Source organism: Equus przewalskii, chromosome 11 (assembly GCF_037783145.1).
Source record: "Equus przewalskii isolate Varuska chromosome 11, EquPr2, whole genome shotgun sequence".
NCBI classification, from domain to species: domain Eukaryota; kingdom Metazoa; phylum Chordata; class Mammalia; order Perissodactyla; family Equidae; genus Equus; species Equus przewalskii.
Window position 1 is genome coordinate 3104358 of NC_091841.1, and position 20754 is coordinate 3125111.

The 20754-nt window shown below is 41.0% G+C and overlaps 1 protein-coding gene across 5 annotated transcripts in view; it reads left to right on the plus strand.

Moving 5' to 3' along the window:
* Nucleotides 1-19074, plus strand: part of IFTAP (intraflagellar transport associated protein) — a 56750-nt gene extending 37676 nt beyond the window's left edge. For all 5 annotated transcript variants that reach the window (XM_008534233.2, XM_070564843.1, XM_070564845.1 and 2 more), the window contains 5 exons: nucleotides 2030-2187; nucleotides 3642-3713; nucleotides 5041-5107; nucleotides 15869-16008; nucleotides 18832-19074. In XM_008534233.2, coding sequence (XP_008532455.2) covers nucleotides 2030-2187; nucleotides 3642-3713; nucleotides 5041-5107; nucleotides 15869-16008; nucleotides 18832-18996 — 602 coding nt within the window. In that variant the 3' untranslated portion in view covers nucleotides 18997-19074. The remainder of the gene's footprint in view (nucleotides 1-2029; nucleotides 2188-3641; nucleotides 3714-5040; nucleotides 5108-15868; nucleotides 16009-18831) is intronic.
* Nucleotides 19075-20754: the final 1680 nt, after the last annotated feature.

Sequence of the window (20754 nt, forward strand, 5' to 3'; positions counted from 1 at the left end):
GTTACGGGTACTGGTGCAGGAGGCAGCAGAGAGAGCTGGCCTGAGCTTGTGTTACTACTAACATAGCCCTTTTAAAGAGAAAGTGAGGCAGTCAGTATTTGTGTTTTCCTCCTCTGGCTTATTGAGTTAATAGTGTGTTATAGAGTAGGTTACCTTACCTCTGCTCCCCAACAGTGCTTCTGTGCTAATGTTAATGTCTATGGATATCCCTGCAAGTCTTCATTCCGCCAATGGTGGGGTATTCAGAAGCAAACAAAGGATTCCAGCTGGGCTTGCACCGGCTGTGATCCTTAGAACAACAAGAATTTCATCGATTTTGATGCCATGCAACCAACAGCTCAAGAAAAACAAGCATGGCCACTTTGCTGGGTGAGGCTGTCTCGTGACCCCTTAAACACCGCCTAAGGAGCTCACAGATAAACAGTCCCCGTGTCTCAGGAACCCGTTCATGGTGGAATATCCTAAGGGGGTGGAACAGGGTTCTCCAACCTGGCAATACTTTGATTTCTGCAACTTGGCCTCTTTTGAACTTCTTTATCACTCTTGCTCACTGACGTAGATGCCTGTATTTGCTGTTGTCATTGGCAGCAAGCAAATCAAGTTTTCGAATGTACCCTGCGTCCTTGGTTCTTCTTGTACTGTTGTAAACTTTTTTCCTTTGTCTCCTTCCTGGGATTTTTTTTTTCTTTTTTCCGTTTCATTCTTCTATTCTCTAGGGACCCTTTCCCTTCATTTGCTTTGTTACTCTAAGTGGCATGGCACAGTGCTTAGGTGCATGGGTTCTTAGTCAGGAGGTCTGGGTTCAAATCCCTACTCTGCTACTTACCAGCTGTGTAACCTTGAACAAATTACTTAATTTCTCTGTGAGCCTTGGTTTCCTCATCTGTTAAATAGGGCTACTAACAGTACCTACCCCTAGGGTGGTTGTGAGGCTTACATGAGATTTATGAGGTGCTCATTAAAGAGTGTCTGACACTCAATAAATGTTAACCTTTATTATTAATTTTAATATTACTACTAATAATGCTACTAATAGTAGTAATTTTATGGCTTAAACCATTCCCCCAGTGTAATTGACTACCAGATATTTACCTGCAGCTGTGATACTCTCTACACATTAGCCTTGATTTGCCGCTGGCCCTGGGACATTTCCCTCAGTTTCCCTGGCACCTCAGATGCACCTGGCCAAAGCTTAACTCATTACCTCTCATCTGAATTTATCCCCCACATTTCTGTAAGTGGCATCATGACGTCACAGTTTTCTCAGTCTCTTAATTTAGGATTACTCTTAGACTCTTTACTTTTCTTAAGGAGATAATCATGAATGTGTACAGATTTAGTACAAAGGTATTCATTGTTTATAGTTTTAAATAGCTGAGAATAAGGGATTGGTTAAATAAGCGACATTTACATTTATACAACGAAATCCTCTATAACCATTAGAGAGAAGAATATTCAATAATATGGAAAGAAATATTGGTGTCAAGTTGAGTTATAATACAGTACATACAGTATAATTCCATTTGATTCTTAGAAGTATATGGATGCATAGGTAAAAGATGAGAAAAATAGCTACTGAAAAAATTTTGTCACAGCTTCTCTGTCTTGTAGGATTATGAGTGATTTTCTTATTTTAATTTTTCTCTCTTAAAAATTTTCTAAAATCATCCATACATTGCTTTCCTATAAGGAAAAAACTCTCTCAAATTTAGAAAAACATGAGATAGGTAATATCTAAGAGTCTTGCAAGTACTGTACTTTTATTGACCTTTTAACTGGCTGAGAAAAGTACTGGGTACATAGTAAGCGCTTAAATAAGTATTTGTTGAATAGTGAATGAAATAGTGTTATCTTTCATGCATTTTTAGAAATAACTTTGTAAAGTTGAGTGTTTAATGACTCAAGCATTCAATTTTTAGATTTCTTTGAAAAGTAATTTTTTTGTTTGGAAGAAAGATTCTCAATAAACACAAAATAAAGTAGAATGGGTGGTGGATGTTTTCTAATGTTATGTAACTTGCCATTTCAGAGGATAATGTGACCAAAAGAGAAGCATTTGGAACTGATTCTTCAGAAAACATACTTACTTCAATAAAATTTCCTCATGAAAATGAACCAAATGATCACCATCTTAGAAATAAAGCCATCTTTCTTCGTACCTTACCACAATGTTCAGAAGAGGAACAGGTAATACCATGGTACATTTGTAGAGACAGTCCGAGAAAGAAAAGCATTCTTCATGAATTAAAAAAAAGAGACCGTAAGAACACGAGCAACACTGGACAGTTACTGCATCAGTAACTCAGACTCCTAATTCTAGAAGGAGTGCCATTGGGATACTTTATGGAAAATCATCATCATATTTTATGATTTTAACAGACAGCGTTTATCATGGTAACGTGGTTATCCCTAATTTTTGTTAAAAAACTTCTTAAGGATCTGCCATCTATAGACTCTTCTTGAAATTATTTATGTATTTGAGCTTGTCCTCTATTTGAGCTTGTCCTCTATTTGATACCGAAAAAGTTCTTTTTTATAATTCTGTGTGAAATGGGAGTTTATTTTCCCTCTCCTGGATTCATCTCTTTTAGACTTAAAGTAGAGTCTGTTGTCTTCGTTTTTCCAAGATTTGATTCATAAATGTTGGACACTCTTTTCCTAATCTTCAAGACCTAATAGAGTGTATTCAGGTTCACCTTGACTATGGTTTTTAAGTATCAAGGAATCCTAGTGGAAGCTCTTCTTCTTTTTAAGCCATTTGAGTTTCTACTTTCCACTGCATCCTGTCTTCCCTGTGATATTGTGGACAGAATTGTATATGAGATTATGGTTTTATAGAAGGGAACAAAAATCTCTGTGTTAGAAATTTGTTTATATGCAGCAGAGGCCCACAATTCTTTAATTCCAGTACTTGCTTCCAGTGAGATGATTATGGGACAAGAACTTTTCTTTTTCCCTAGAGGATTCACTTTTATTGGTAATTATTGGCAATTGGACTTATATTTTCTTTTTTTAATGTGGATTTTTAAAATTAATTTTTTATTAAGGTAACGTTGGTGTATAACATTATATAAATTGCAGGTGTGCATCATTCTATTTCAATTTCTGTGTACACTACATCATGTTCACCACCAAAGTCTAATTGCCATCCATCACCATGCACATGTGTCCTTTTACCCCTTTCACTCTCTCTCCCCCTTCCCCTCCGGTAACTGGAATTATATTTTCTATTGAGTCATTAACCAGCATGTGAGAGGCAAAGAATTGTTCGATGGTATTGTTTCTTGGTAACGTGAAAATGTGTGTTAGCATTCTCTGATTTGTCCTCCAGAGGTTCATCGGGATGGGATGGGAGATGGGTAATGAGGTGGGGAGTGTTCCTATTTTACACTTGAGAAAACTGAGGTCAGGTAATTTACTCTGGGTTACACCGTTGCTGAGTCTAGAGGACAGAAGTAGAAGTCAGACCTCCTGAAACCTATTCCTTGACCACTGCTATGACTTAGTGAATCCGGTCCTTCATGCATAGCTAATTAACGCAAACTGCAAGGGGAGTTTTATCACTTGAAGGGCTATAAGATGAGCTCCTTTTTTGTCGGTTGCTTCATTTCCTGTCAATATGTCCTCACTGTTTTTTTCAGATAGTGATGGATGAAGGCCAAAAAGTTGGCAGTTCCTTTCAAGGTGATCTGAGTCGGGCAGGAAAGGTGAAGGTAAGGCATGACGCAATTTTCTTCCGCGGCAAAGAAGCCCACAGGACTCATTTGCTGTCTCTCACACACGGTTGGAGAAGTCAGCAGATTTTGTCCTTGTACTTTTTTTTAAATTGGTGTTCGAGTATCTGAAACTGTCCTTGGTTGCTTGGGTTCTGGATCTTTTTTCCTCAAAGCTTAACCAATGGAAGGGGTGCTTCCATAGAGAAACCTGACTCCACTCCTCCTGAACATGCACCATTGAGAGAAATGACAGTGTTACAGAGCCTCAGGTTCTAGTACCGAAACCATCATATGGAAGGATAAATTTTTGCTGTCACTTGGATGCCAAGAAATAAGGGCAGTTATATACTTAAAAGCGATGGAAGCTACCATTTTTAATTCCTGTGTAAGAGCCATGGCCTGGCAAGTGGAGCTGGGGGAAGAAAGACCCAGGCTATGTTGTGAATTCCAATTATGGGATCTAAATTTGTAATTTTATGATACTTCTTGTGTACATGTTTTAGGTCATGAGCATAAAAGGCACTTCAACATTATACCTTGACTTACTCTGCTAGGACTCCTTCCCACTGGTGGTGAAATCATTTTCTTGTTTACCCTCTTTGATATTCACCTGAGATAAATTAGTTCGGGTGTGAAATGTTACCATTTTGTTAATCTAAAATGTCTCATTGTCCGTGGAAAGCAGGATGCCACGTGGAACAGTTTTTCATTGAAATGCTGCTATTGTGTTTGTAGAGGCCATTTGCTCTGGATTTTACCTTTGAAGTCATTTTCAGTTTTATTTGCTTGAGAGAGAACACTTGACTTTTTGCCCCACTCACCTCTTTTGTGATTTACCTGGGGCAGGATGGTTTTGTTTTGAACGAACCTTTCTCTCTGGCTTTCTTTAGTTTCCTCTCTGACTCTTCAGAGTGAAAAGCTCGCTGTTATGACAGTAGCCATGCCCACCACCATCATTTGGTTGAAAAGCAAAACTAAAACAAAAACAGGGAAAGAGACACTGTTCTGCACTGTCTTGGTGGTGATAGGATTCTGGGATCGAATCTGCAACAAAGTCCCTTTTCAAAAGCTGCCCAGACTGTTTTTTCAGTGTAGAGATCTTACTATGGTGGCTACAAAATCCAGGCCAACTTCCAAATTTATTGGGTCTTTCAGACGTCCCTGGGAGAGCACGGTGAGCACAAAGACCTTGACCTGGGACTCAAAGTTAATGAGAAAAGTGGATTCAGTTGCTCACTTAAATGTTGTGCAAGTGGATTCATTGATTCTTGAAGTTTTTTCTTTAGGTCTAAAATGCATAAAAATGATGTTAATCCTTTTCTAGGTAGACAATTTCCTAGATTTGGAAGATTTGGACACGGATGAAGAGATTAGGCCCCAGATGCCCACAGGTATGCTTGCTGTTTCCTTTCTGTACTGCTTGACCTCTTTGTAGAAACTACAAATAAGACTTTAGACAGCTTTTCCTTTTTTTGGCAATCCCTGCCACCACCTTCCCTGAGATAAGGAAAACTAGAGTCATGCAGTTTCTTCTTTCATAACGAAGATTTCAGCTGAAAGGTCAAAGCCTGTTGAAGATTGTAAGGTCTTTGGTCTTAAATGAAGTAAAGGTGCTCCCCGTCGCCACAGTTTGCCAGGTGATTGATTTTTGGATAATTGTCTCAAGTAGAGCCATGTAAGTAAAATCTTTATTTCTTAGAAACACCATATTGTATATTGAGATGACTTTTGAGTGATACAGAAATATCAATTGATTATAAAAATCAGAAAAATAGCAGAATTGATCATAAAATAAACAAAAAGAAAATAAGATCCAAATTTTTACTTTAATAAATGTTTATCAACTATGTGAACCAAACATTTAATACTAAAGATGTTATAAATGATTCTTCTGGGCAATTTTCCCACAAGGAGTGGGCTGGGGGGGGCGCTTAAGGCTAGTCCACTGCTGTTTATACAGGTGAGGCCTTCTCCTTTCCTGGGTGACATTTCTGTGCAAGCATAGGTGTCCTTTGTTGTTCAAAGGCCCTTTGAAATATGTTCAAAATTAGGGTTATTTTGAAAACTCTGGTTCCTGATTTAATATGCAAGGATATCTCACAGTCAGTGTTGACTGGGGGCAGGGGCCGTTTCCATGGGGGTTTGGTGGCTGGCGTTCGTGTGGGTTACAGCCTTCACGTGGTCATAAAGTGGAGTCTGGGCCTTGTGGTTGGGGGAGGGAGGCTTATTTATAATCAGACAGGAGTTAGATCCCTGGGTGTAGAGTTCCGGGGACGGCGACTCTCTGTGAATTGCCGTATAAGCCCCTGCTCTGGCTTCTCCAGTTGACTGAATTTGAGAGGCTTTGGTACTTGGAAGCAATTAACATTTTTATTCCTCTTCGGAGCATCACACAACTCCACTGAGAGGATGATTTTTCAAGCACTCCATTGCCCGGTAGACTTTGCAGATTTTTCGGTACTTGCTTGGTTCAGATGAGATCAGAGATCTAAAGGAATCACATTTCCAGGGAGGGGTTCTCTTTACAGTAGCGTCCTCGGCAGCTGTGAGTTGCTATGTAAGAGCAGCCCAGGGGCTCCCGTTGGGTTAGGAGGGACAGGTAGGGGTTTATGAGGAAGCCGAGTTTGGTGAGCAGGTGCACTGTTTTGGGTGATTCAGGGAGAGGGGGCTTGTTAAAAATGCAGGTTCCTGGTCCTGTTCCCCAGAAAGAGTCTAATTCAGAAGGTCTTGTGGCGCCTAGTGATCCGTGTCTTTACCCGCTGCCCCGGGGCGTTCTGACACAGGTCGTCTCTGTGACACTGGGAGACATGGTTCTAGTCTGCGTGTCGTATATTTGCAATATAAAATGAATTTTGTAGGCAGGCACAAAAGTGTATGGATTGGGCATTTTTGCAATGGTTTAAATTTCTTGCTTTCTGCCATAACGAGGAGGTCTGTATACTGACATCAACTGGCATAGCCAATGAATTGGATTTCGGTTATATCAATCTTTTGAATTAACTTTTTTACCTTTTCCGTTATTCTCACATTTTCTTTAAATGTTTTTTCAAGTCATGTTCTTTTATTACCAGACGTATTTCTTCAGTTTAAAAGATGGCATGAAAACATCTCAGTAGTATGGTTTTTCCAGAAATCAGATAACAGGCGGTCTTGAATTTGCGTCTAGAAGGTTACTGAGGCTGAGCCACGTCTCAGTGGACCGGAATGAGCCAGTCAGGACGTTCCCACAAATAACCCTCAAATAACATGACAAGCTTGGCTGAGAAGCAACTGGGCTTCAGTGATCTAGTCCAATTACCCAGAAGACCGCCAGGGCTCCGCAGTTTTCAGAATGCACAATCTGGGTCATTTGAAAGGAAAAAGAAATTAAATAGTTTGTGCCAAGGTGAATTTTAGTTTGAGCCTAATTTGTGTTACACTTTAGGAATGTGAGCAGAAGGCAAATATTTATATCAGATGGGAAATGTGACATTTTAAATAGGCAAGTTGCTTGTATAATTTTGGCAGCCGAGCGGTTTCCTGATTAGATTCCGTTGTTGTTTAAGCAGCAGATTTGCCTGGGGCGACAAGGAAGTGAGTTTCATATTGTTTTTCTACCACCGACTTTATTGGTTCACCTTATTTGCGTGCATGAATAGTCTCCGAGAGGCAGGAGCATGATTCTTTCCCAGGATTTGGCTTGTCACTTTGGCAGCCCGGTGGAGACAGTCTTTCAGGGGGGCTGCCTCAGCGCAGCGGCACTGAGCAGGTGTCAGAGGGTGACACTGGCCACAAAGTTTGGTGCCCTGTGTTTATCTGACATCAAGTTAACCACTTCTCCTCCTTTGAGTTTGAGAGAATGTGGTTAACCTGCTGGTTATTGCTGTCACACCCCAGACTGCTATCCAGAAGATCGTCATTCAGAATAGGTATTATTCTGCCGAGGCCATGGGAGTAGGGCGATTGTCTGGTCATCTTTATTGTTCCTCTTCGCTTCGCCCAGCCTGTTCTCTGGCCGAGTGCCACTGGCTGACGAGGCTTTTTTGAGGTCTAGTTCTCACAATTATACTGTCTTAGACAAGTCTCTTGCCCAGAGGGTGTGTTTATGTGGTGGGTGATTGAGTTGGATGACAATGGGCAAGTGATTCCTGTTTGAAGATGGGCAGCCTCATCTGACTTCCATTTTCCAGCTCTCCAGTGCTCCCAATGCTAAGGAAGACAGCAGTCACCTCTTTTTTTAAAAAAATTCTTTTCTTATTGTCCACTTGACACAGGTTTATGCAAACTATGAATGACCTAGGCTTCTTCTTCAACAGCTGTGACTGGAGCCTGGCATATAATGAAAAATGAAACAGATTCAGTTCCTATTCTCATGGAATTCATAGTTTATTGGAATAATTAGACATTAAGCAGATAATCACAAATATGTGATCACAAATTGTTCTGATCTCATGAGACCCTATGGCAGGGAAACTTAAATTTGTCTGTGGGATCAGAGAAAGTTCTCTGAGTCCCTGAGATCTCAAGGATGGGTAACCATTAACTAGGCGAGGGGAGTGGAGTGAGAGTGAGGGGTGGCTAGGAGAGTATAGGAACAGCATGAGGAACAGCATGTGTAAAGGTCCTATTTCAGCTAACTTATCATTTAGGCATTTCATTTATTTTGCACTTAAGACTGTTAAAAATCATTCTTTCATTGCTTGGAAGATCACTAAAAACATTGAGAGGCAAAAATGCTTGCTTCAAGATGTTCCTCTATTCCCATTCCTCCAATTTTTGTATGTTCAAACTTATCCATCTGTTAAGGTCCGTCTTGAAAGCCATGTCAACTGCAAGGGCAGACCTGCTGCCCAGTCCTCATGACTGCGTGAGGAAACTTCCACTCCACTCCTGAGAAGAGAACAGCCTTGCGAAGATAATTCTGCCTTTTCAACAGTTAATCCACCTGTTTCTCCCCAAGGGAAAAGGAAGGCTTTCCTTAATTGGAGACACTGGGAAAAGACACTGTGTGTATAAGGATCAGCCCCTTCGTTTCTTCTTTGGGCTTTGTGCTGTTTGGAAGGGATCTGTCCTCTTCTCTGTGCCTGTGCCACTTTTCTTATAGTACACACACTTTAGACAGGGCCCAGGCCTGCCTTATGCAGTGGCTTTCAACCTTAGAAAGGCGTCGGAGTCACTTGAGGGGCTTTAAAAAGAATACCTCGGATCCTTGGATCCTGCCTTTGGAGATTCCTTTTCAGTGGTCTGGGGCGTGTCGTGGGCATCGGCGGTCTCTACAGCTCCCAGGTGATTCTGATGCAAGTGGAGGCCGAGAGCCATCTCTAGGCAGACGTCTGGAGGCATTGCTCTCGGAGGCCCTTCTCTCAGGGCTCCGAGGCAGGTGAAGCAGCTCGCCCACACCTGGCTGGATGCCTGTCAGCTGTGCGGGCTTCTCTCAGGTGGGAGAGCCCGAGGTAGGAAAGCTTGATAAATAAGAAGTCAATTGTGCCTGCAGGACGTGCTCCATTTTCAAATTCAGTTTTATTAGTTATAAAGCTCAGTTTGATCTGCATCTTTCTGACTCCTGTATATATTTCTCTTTTATTTCTGTGCTTAGAGATGGGGGATATCATTTATTATCACTGTCAGATGTCAGTCGCACTCATGAAATGATTCCTCTCTGATCTTCCCCACGTTCTCCTTGGATGGGCAGTAATCTTTCTCTTTTGCACTCCACTTTTATTTATTCTGCAGTTTTTTTCTTCAAAGTGTGTTTTAGTTAATGTGTCTTTTGAAAGCAGCATATGGTTTACACATACATATATATCCTAAAATTTTGACTTTCAATTGGGGATTTAGTCCATTTACATTTAATGTAGTTGCTGAGATATTTGGCTTTAAATCTATTATCTTACTATTTTGTTTTCTACTTGTCCTACCAGTTACCTGTTTTTTCTCTCATTTCTTGCCTGTTTTAGACTAATCAAGTATTGTGTTATTATTTCATTGCCCCCTATTTTTGCTGGGTTGAAAATTCTAGGTTTATAGTTATTTTCTTTCAATATTTTAAAGATGTTATTCTATTCTTTTCTGGTGTTAATTGTTGAAAACCAGACAGAAATCTGATTGTCATTCCTTTGAAGGTGTAGTGTGTTTCCCTCAGTTGGCTGCATTTGTGACTTGGTTTTCAGGGATCTGACTGTGCCTTGCTGGTGTTTGACTGGGCTTTATTTTGGTTGGGGTTTGTAGAGATTCTCGTGAGTGTTGGGAGAGTCTCAGCTGTTGTCTTTTCAAATATTGCCTGTGCCTGGACCCTTTTCACCTCACTCATGGATCTCTTACACTCTTTTTTTGCATTTTCCATTCTTTTATATTTCCTTTCTTGCTTCAGTTAGCATATTTTCTACTATCTATATTCTAGTTCACTAATCCTTTCTTGAATTATATCTAATCTTCTGTTAAAGCCATTAATATTTCAGTTATTTTAGTATTTAAAAGAGATTTGGAGTATCTATTTTTACAGATTTCAATTCTCTGCTGAAATTTTCCGTTTTTGTAATGTGTTTTTTGGAACATTTTAAAGTTCATGTCTTATAATTCCAATACCTGAGATCTCCTGTGGATCCATTCATATGACTGATTTTCCCTTTTGAGCTGGTGTCTTTGTCTACCTGGTAATTTTTGTTTGAATGCTGAACATTGTGTATAAAATAATATGTAGGCTCTGGATGACATTATCTTCTTCTAGAGAAGCTTTTCTTCAGCATTTTGCCAGCAGTTAGAGTGGTCATAGATCACCTTGCTCCAGTCTGGGATGGAGCTCTTTAGGGCTGGGTTTGGAGGGTTTGTGAGGGCTGCTCTGCTCTAGTTCTTGCTTACTTCTAGGGTGTAGCCCTTCGAGGTAATCACGGCCTCTCTCTCTTGGAGGCCCTGAACTGTAATTTTTACCTTCTTAGCACTGTGAACCTGTTGCTAGTTCTTCCAAGCTTCTCAGCCTCTTAGCCTCTTTTTTCTTTGCTTCTCAATCTCTGCTTGTAAATCCGTAGATGGCATGAGTTGAAAAGCAGCTTAGACTCTTGGACTCACTTCTCAGAGCTTTCCTTCTGTCTGGGATCTTGGCCCCTCAAGTTCTTGCTGCCCTAGTAGCTGTTCAATGCCTGTAAGTAGTTGATTTTGGTATTTTATCCAGCTTTTCTAGTGTTGGTGGGAAGGTTGGACTGACACTAGCTAAACCAGTGGACCCCAGGGATGTGGTCTAGGAACTCCTTGGGAAACCCCAAGGTCTGAAGGTCAAATGTGTTGATGTTTGCATTGATGTAACAAAAGCAATGAGGAGTAAAGGTGGTGTAATTCAGTGTGAATCAAGGTCATGGCACCAAACTATGCTAGTAGTCATTATAATCCTCACTATTAGGAAATTGCAGTTAAAACAAATGCCAGTTTCTATTGAAAATGCCCTTGATAAAGTGGTAAAAATTATTTATTTTATTAAATCTTAATCTTTGAGTACACCTTTTTTAATGTTGTTGTGCTGACATAGTAAGTACAGTCCTTGCCTCCATATCTGTGGGTTCTGCATTCACGGATTCAAACAAACAAAGATCAGAAGGCCTAGGATGGCTGCATCTGCAGTGAGCACGTTCTGACTTTTTCTTGTCATTGTTCCCTAAACGATGCAGTATAACAACTTCTGACATGGCATTTACACTGTATTAGATATTGTAAGTAAACTAGCGATGATTTAAAGTGGACGGGAGGATGTGGGTAGGTTGTATGCAAATACTATGCCATTTTATATCCAGAACTTGAGCATCCTAGATTTTGGTCTTTGCGGAGGTTCCTGGAACCAATCCCCGACAGATATCAAGAGGTGACTGTGTGCAGAAAGCACTTCTGCTGCATCCTGAAATATAACAGTTATCTCGTGGAGAAACTTGTGTGATTGAGTGGTGTGCTGAACTAGTTTTTTTTCTTTCTTTCGTGGACCAATATTTTTACTTGAGAGATTGACTGAGACAAATTATAGTTCTCAGAAATGAATGGAGCGAGCCTGCCTCTTCAAGACAAACAGCTGAGAGTATTCCTTGCCAGTGATAAAGCTGGCAATGGGTCAAGTAAAAATTAGGAAAACTTGTATCTAGTAGTGTGAGCTTGACAGCTTCCCAATATTTAAAGGTGTTTCTGATAAAATTGGTGATGTTAACTAATGTGATTTTTATACTGTATAATGAAATATGTCAACATTTGGAAGATCTACATAAAACAGTGAACCAGTATTTTCCAGATGACCAATTGATGATGTTACAGAATCATGCATAGGAGAAAGATCCGTTCAACGTGTAAGATAGACCAGTGAATTTTAATGTAACAGAATGAAAAACTCATTGAGGCGTTTTCAGATTGCACATTGAAACTATTTTTAGAAACTTTGTAGTTTGTTAAGTCTGGTATGGTATTAAAGAGGAATGTCTACAATTATATAAAAAGACTATTACAGTACTCCTCCTTTTTTCCAACTACATATCTGTGAGAGACTATATTTCCTTCATTTACTTCAGTTGACATACATATTTCAAAAATTGAATGCAGAAGCAAATGTAGAATTCATCTTTCTTCTCTTAGGGCAGATATTTAAAAAGATCAAAAAATGTAAAACAGTGCTTTTCTTCTTACTATTTGTTTTTGGAAGATAGATTTTGCATTAAAATATTTATTTTAGTATATAATGGCATTATTTTTAATGATTCAACAAATATCTGAAAGTTTGTCAGTTTTAATTTCTAATGTGGTGAATAGTGATAGATATAAACCACGTAAACAGAAGCTCTTTAGATTCTTCAAAAAATTGTGAGAACAAGAACATTGAGATGGACCCTCATAACTGGAAGCTGTGTGCAGAAGAGGCCTGGATTACTAACGTATTTCTTATCTATATCCTTTTGGTCTTAGAGAACTCAAAATTTCAGAAAATTTTGGCCTTCTCTACATGGTAACAAAGAAACAGATTGGCTAATTTTATAAATATGCCAGGCATATTTATATATTATTTATTAAATATTATTATTGTCTAAATTATCAGCTGTTAAGTAGATTGCTTACTTTTTAATGTTGAATTAAATTTAGGTGATTATAGCTTCTGACTTGCTAATCATTGACTAAATACAGAAAGACAAATGGCATGAACACATAATGTATAAATATTGGGAATTCTTATCATGTAGTTGAGAAAGAAGAGATTGAAGTGTTTTCAACCACTCTTGCCATCCAACATCAAGATTCATTGTTGAGAGTGGCCTTGACTCTACAATGCACATTAGCCATGATGGTGGTATTTAGTTAAGATGAAAACAAGGCCTTTTGTTGTCTTAGAAACAACAATTAATAAGATCAGATTAAGTTTCTTTTGTTCTTTTTCTTTTTTCTTTTTGGTGAGGAAGATTGGCCCTGAGCTAACATCTATTGCCAATCTTCCTCTTTTGTAGTTTTTTTTCCTCCCTAAAGCCCCAGTGCATAGTTGTATATCCTAGTTGTAAGTCTTTCTAGTTCTTCTATGTGGGACGCTGCCACCGCATGGCCCGATGAGTGGTGTGTAGGTCCGTGCCCAGGATCCGAACCAGTGAACTTGGGGCTGCCAAAGTAGAACGCACAAACTTAACCCACTTGCCCACGGGGCCGGCCCCCAGATTAAGTTTCTTAAAGCATTTCAGTTTCAGAAAGTTTTGCAGAGAACTTCAGAAACTCCATTCCCCACCATCAATGAGTGTAATCATTTTCTCCCCCAGAGAATATGAGTTTGTGAATAACATACCCATGATTGTAAAATGGCTGAAAGATAAGGTAGCTTTCTTCATAACCTATGTCTTACCAGACTATTCCCATCCATACTGGGTTCACTCTTTTATAAAACTGCCCTCTTCAGAGTTAAAGCTGTTCAATTTTGTTCTTGATTATTCTCTGATTTTATGTGGGAAAATCTTATCCCTGTAACAAAATTTAGTTTTTGAGGGTAAGGACTATGCCTATTTTACATCATCCACAATGTCCTGTTGGTAGGTGGACTCTTGCTACTTGCTGTTCAGTTTGAAAGTTGATAAGCAGGAAGTTAATTTTCTGTCTGCAGGGATTTGTTGAGAATTTACTGTATATAAGGGGCAATGTTAGGCACCAGTAGCTCTGCATTTGTGCATCTTGCTTTCACCCTGGAGAAACAAATGACAAGGATTTAAAGTGTGGAGGATCCTGACTAGTTGTTTTGAAGGAATTGTTCCCGTGGCAGTAGAATTTTTGTGAAAGAAGCCGTTTTGTCGAAAACCCTACCTTCTTTGCAAACATTAGGCAGGCGAACAGTTTCAGCAAAGGAATGGCAGTCATTCTCCTCGGTGCACAGTGCTGTCAATCAGATTTTAAAGAGCCCTGAAAGCAGGATTGATTTCGATTTCACCTTTGAACTGGCGTTTACACTGGCAGCCAGCGGGTCTGGTGGATACTGGTTTTCCCATTAAGAGGTGGGAACCTCTCCCTTCTGGCCTTTGTTGCTGGCCGGCCCCTGACGAGGCTTGTGCCAGTCCTCGGCAGTTACGCCAGGGAGCTCAGCCAGGGAGTTTGACTGCAAACTCATAAACAGGTGCACTAGAAAGGCAGTCTTTCCACCAACCTTATTGATTTTAAAATATCGCTTCTCTGGGTGTTAAATATAACGACACTTAACACTGCTCACCACGCTAACGTGCCATAGCAGTGGCATTTGTTGGTCCTGAGTTTGGATGTATAATCTGATAGATTTCAATAACATAGGTAAGGAAAATACTTAGTTAGAAGAGGCTCCTGTGACATGGAGGGCTGAGAGCACGCGCTCTGCAGGTGGGCTGTCCGCTCTGCCTCTTTCCAGCCATGGCCCCTCCAGTGAGCTCCCCTCAGTGCCTAGAGCCCATTGCCTGTAGAGCAGGAAAGAAGCGAGCTGTTGGGAGGCTTAGCTGAGTTAATGCATACACAATGTCACCTTATAAGTGTTTGACTATTATTATTGTTTTCATTTCTGCTAATTAATTAGATCATATTCTAAGATTTCAATAATTAGTTGTAGTAGAACTACCTTCTTCCCCATCCCTCTACCCACGTTCTCAGTTTCTAGGTTGTCTGAGTGTGGTCTCTGTTGCTAGAGTCTTAAGAACTTCATGATCATGTTTTTTATGATGGTGATTGTCTGCAGTGGTGAGAGAGGTATTTCAAATAAATTTCAGTTTTTCAATATCAATACCCGCTCAATTATCTCCCTATATATGCTGCCACTGGCAACAGCCAAGGCATGCCTGTTGTTAATTAATCACTTCCACTGAGAACTTAATTAGTGTCTTCATTAGGATCATCATTGAGTAGCAGGCAGCAGCACCGCACGCCAGCTGCAAGTTCTTGGCCAGCTCCCGCAGCCGTTCTGGTCCTCTGAAAACCCAGACCGAGCAGGAGACCTGCCGTGCCGCTGTGTGTTTCTGTCCTCCTTGAAGAAGTCTGTGGGGGATCATCAGTTGTCTGCGAGGCACCCCTGTTCTGCCACCCACGCAAAAATCAGGGAACATGTCCACTTGTAACGGATCGATCAGAAGACCAAGATTGGTTATCGAATCCTTGTGATTGTGCTAAACAAGCTGGAAACACATTGTTGTTGTCTGCAAGCGAAGAAAACTAGACCATGTATTCTGAATATGACAGAGTATTTCATTTTTCTGCTGAAAGTTAAAATTCTTTCCCCCTGGCATCATTGTTTTTAAATATATTTTTGAAGTATTGCTGTCTCGTTACAGGATGAAATCAGCACTCCACTTCCTTTCTCTCCACCCTCAGGAGAAGATGGGAAAAGGAGGCAAAAGTAGCATCTTCTCGCCTTATTTTCCTCTAGAAGCAGGAATTGGCTTGGGGGTGAAAGGCAAGACCAAGTTACTCCCAAAACAATGTTTCTCCAGACTTTTGGATGGGATGTAACTTTGCAACAATAAGATATAAATAAATGCACCAGTGGCTGCTCTTTTATAGAAAGGGGAATCCCTCCGGTCAGGTTCCTAAACGAGGACAGGCAGCGTGAGCTGGGCCACCTGACTTGAGCGTCTTTGCTTCGTTCTTTTGCCTATTAGAGGCTTTAGGTGGGTGAGGTCAGTCGTGAGCGTGGTGAAAGGATCAGTGAAGTATTTTGTATCCAACAGACTTGCTGCTGCTTCCGGGAGAAGTGGAGCCGGATGCGAGCGCCAGTGCTCCCTCTCACGTCCCTTCCGTGGCCCAGCCTCTTCCCCCTGGAGGAAAGCCCACGCCCGCCAGGAAAGGAGCAGACAAGCAGAGGGAAGAGGTACTCCACAGGGAATTCCGTCTGTCTCAGAATTTCCTTGATTTTGTAACCTGTCCTTTCAGAGAAATGCTGCTTTACATACATGCTTCTGTATTTTTCTCATGGGAAAATTTAGAATTCAGCTTGCTTAATTGGGTCCCTCTCACTGCCATCTATCTCAAATGTGTGTATATCTTTTTTAACACAGAGAGCAATTATGTCTTTATGTGGAAACTGTATTTGTTTCATGATGTACGCTGTGCTGCCGGACAGTGCCACTGCGGACTACGCACTAGAAAGGACGGACAGTTTTCTTATCTCTTTGAGTCTGAACTGGCCATTTTTCTCTTTATTATTGTTTCCGAGGTCCCATAAACGTCTTGCATTAGTTAAGGTAAGGCAGGCTGTTATAGTAGAGCATCCCGAGGGTAATTCAGTGGCTGGAGGAGATAGAAGTGAATTTCTCTCCTCTAACAGTCTGCGGAGCCTTGAAAGTGAGCAGGTGGCTCTGTTCCCTGCGGTCAGCAGGGGTCCAGGCTCCTTCTCTCTGGATCTCCACTCTGCCTTAGGACGTTGTCCTCACGTGCACATCTAAGTCAGGTCACCGTCCTACCTGGAGGGGCAGCGGCTGAGGGCATGGGGACAGCGTGTCCCCCAAGACTCAGGATTCTGGACTCTCCATTTCTACTCGCATTCCATTGGTGACCGCTCAATCACATGTTCCTCTCTGCCAGCAGCGAGGCTGGGCAATGTCATCGGGCCATGTGCTTGACACACAGGGGAGAACGGGCTCTCCACCACGTTTGCTCTTCCAAATGCACAACTTGAAAGTCGTCTTTGCCATCATCTGCAGCTCTTCTGCATATACATAACCACGTGCACCAGCCGAGGCTGCTGGGGGTGCCAGGTAGTGACCTTTATCATCCTTTTCACTCTCAAAGGGGATCAGGCACAAGGAGTTGCTAAGGGCTCTGTATTGTTGCTGCCTAATAAACCCCCAAGGTGTTTCTTGGTTATTTAATCATTCAGGTCCTAGTCTTGTTGCTTGAAGATATTCTGTTATGGAAGCAGTTGCTCAGTCAGAAGTAATCCACACATTTCGAGTACGTTTGTTATGATAGGTGATGGGAATTGTTTAGCTTATTCAGAAAAGGTCTTTTCTCCCAAAGAGCTGTGACTCAGCTTAATGAAAACTTCAAGGTGGATCTTTACTGCTGTCTTTGTTGAGAGGGTGAAGCTTTCCATGAAGCACATTGCCCTGGATTCAAATCTTGCTTCTCCCCCTTACGGACTGTAGCCTGGGGCAAGTACTTAAGCCTTCAGAGCTTCCTAAAATGGGGGTAACAATGCCTCCAGGTAGTGTTGTTTCAAGATTACTGCTAATCCCCATGTGGTTCTGAGTACTGGGGCTGGCACCTGGTGGGAACTCACTTGGGGCATCTCCAATTGTTGTCTTTGCCAGGGAAGCATACGCTTTCTAATAGAGGAGATGAACAAGTCTCTGAAAGTTGTTCCCTTGCTGGCTTTACTAGGAAAGGATGATAGATGGCTGGGTGTGTGCCGTTAGCCCTGCGCATCGAACCGCAAGGTGCAGCTTGCCCAACAGATAGGAGATACCTGCTTTTCATGGCTTGTTTTTTTCACCTTCAATAACAGCACATAGTTTCTGAGCTATAAGCTCCATTTTCAAGAACATTGCAAAAGCCACTCAATGGGATCATTTTTCATGCCAGAATATTAAAAGCTGATTATTAATTCAGGGCATTTTTTTCATTTTTGTCTAAACCATAGTTTTCAGTTATTTCAGCATCACCATCCGTATGACAGAGCTACAGAGCGGGGCTGAGGGGTTTCCTCCTCTCACACCTTTGCTTTTGGGGAGACCTCGTAGGGTGATACAGTGCAAGTAAGGCATTCTCCTCTGGTTTATTGGAAAATAGGGTTTTTAATCTACCTTCCTTGAGGAAGACTTTAAAACTCACAGATTGTGAATAAATAAATACAAAATCATTACATTTCTTTACAGCTACTCAGACTTATGATAAACTCTGTAATATTTTTAAAATTCTTGGTGGGGAAAAAGGAATCCTGGACTTTTTAATTTAAGCTGAGACTATGTGTTTAATTCCTACTGTTTGTGGCCCAGGAATTATATGTGTTATTTCAAGAAGTAAGGATATTAAGTATAGGGTATTTTTATCTTTGAAACTTATGTTTTATTGATACAAGTCTTTTTTTTTTTGGTGAGGAAGATTGTCCCTGAGCTAACATCTGTGCCACTCTTCTTCTGTTTTGTAAATGGGATGCCGCCACACTGTGCTTGATGAGTGGTGTGTAGGTCCATGCCTGGGATCCAAACCTGTGAACCCCAGGCTGCTGAAGCAGAGTGCGCTGACTCAACCACTGTGCCACCGGGCTGGCCCTTGATACAAGTCTTTTTTTGTAGATGGTGAAAATGTATTTAAGGCTGATCAAAATATTAAGGTATACTTTCTCGCATTTTAATATAGCTCTAAGTTTTTTCATATGCCTCCAGCCCTAACACTACAAGTGGTAAAAATGTCATGAATGTGTGCAAAAGAGACTTCCTGATTCTTGCCGTGGGCGGAATTAGCTAATGATGTTCTTTCAGATGCAAGATGGTGCAAATGGGCATATTAACAGGCTTAAATTAGGTCAAATTGAATAATTGAATTTATTCCTTTACTTAAAAACAGCTTAATCAGCTGAGAGTTCTGAAGTCTAAGAAAAGTTAATTAAATATTAACAGAGAATTTATGTTTTCAACCTTATCTTCATTTACAAAGATTGTATATGATTTTCCTCCTTTGTTATCTTTAATAGATGCTCGGGGACGAAGTCCAGCCCTTCTCACTTAATGAAGAATTCGATTATGATGCTGTGACGCTCACCCCCAAGTTCACCCCTGCAGAGATGGATGCCATCAAGGAGCTGTCCGCGCGGAAGGGAGAGAACTCCAGCACAGACGCAGAGGGACCCCGGGACTGACTCACCAAGACAGCTTCGTGCTTATTTTTATTTTGTCCTTATTCGAGCAACGTTAAAATAAAAGATAAACCTCCTGTAGCCCCCTTTGTGGAAGTTTATGTTTGTGTTGATTTATCAGTTATTTGGAAGTAGGAGATGCGACTAAGAACACCAGAAATCTCTGCCCTCACAGAATTCTCTCTGTCCCGTTGTGCTGCGTCCCCTGGCTGGTAGGTAGGGGCAGATGAGGTGGGAAGTGGGGGCAGAAAGCCTCACCTGCAGGAGGGTCCGTTTTGCTGAGGGTACTGCAACCAGGTAATGAGGGGGTGTTGTAACAGAGATTCCAAACGGCATCCTGCCTCCTTGAGGGTGCAGGACAATCGCCCGTGCAAAACACGCTGTAGCACATAGAGAGGCGATGTTGTGGGTGGGGCGCTGGTCCCAGCTACCCAGAGACAGCGGGTGAACGTGAGTGCTGAGAGCTGGGCTTCCGGGATGGATTGGGGAAGGCTTCGCTGAAAAAGAAGGCATCTGAGAGTTGATTGTGTGTTACATATTAAATTCTTGTACTTTGTTGTTGCCATTAAGCCACGTGTGATGATAGTTACCAGGCGCAAGGAAAGCTCTCTATCTCCAGAAGCTTAAATGTACTTTAAGAAGGCAAGACATAGAGAAGACAACTCGAGAGTGTAAGAACACATTGTGAAGTGTTAATTGTGTAGAATACCCATAATGCGTTAAGGGAAGGAGAAGACAGGGTCAGGCACAGAAGGGGGAATGGTGTCTATGAAGTCATTTTATTATTGAAGGAACCAGCAACAAATCCAATCACTTAGTCTGAATTAGTTTTCATACAGGCCTGTGTGTACGTGAGTGTGTGTGTGTGTGTGTGCGCGCGTATGTGTAAAAACTTCCATTTATATTCCTTACAAAAGAATGCTCTTGATTTAAAGATGTGATAGAGTAAAGTGATTGTCACATCTGTTTTTCTTTATCTAGTCAACAGACTTTCATAAAACCCCTCGGCCCACATTTATGTGCCCAGCCTTATTCCTGGCGATGGGGAGGATACAAGTGAATTAGACACGGCCTGATTTATCGGGGAAGACAGATGTATATACGAATATTTACGGTAGAGCCGCACCATGCCATGTAACAGCCACTAGCTGCGCGTGGCTCTTGAGCACTTGAAATGTTGCTAATGTGACTGAGGAACTGATTTTTAAATGTTACTTAATTTTATTTTAATTTAAAGCAAAAACTTGACATTTGATGCAGTTATAAAACTTTCAAGTACATTTGGAACAACTTGGGTATATGAATCTACTTTTTCAACTGTAAAGTTTATGGCATCAATACAGATCAATTATTTTTTATGACATCTTAGTGTCTAAATTTAAAATATGCTTTAAATGTAAATACACATTGCATTTTGAAGAATATGAAAAAAATGTAGAATGCCTTGTTATAGTTTTTGTATTGATTACATGTTGAAATGATAATATTTTGGATATATCTGGTTAAATAAAACATTAAAATTCACTTAATTTCTTTTTACCTTTTGAATGAGGCTACTAGAACATTTAAAATTACACACGTGGCTTTCATATTTCTCTTTGACAGCACTGCAGTAGAGGGCAATCTGTTGTAAGAGGTGTGTCCTAAGAGCTACTGTGGCAAAGCAACTTGGAGTTAATCATGGCATGGAGAGCGGGGGAGTCTTCCTGGAGGAGGTGACATTTGAGCTTGGTCAGGAAGAGTCGGTGGGAGGTTTTGATG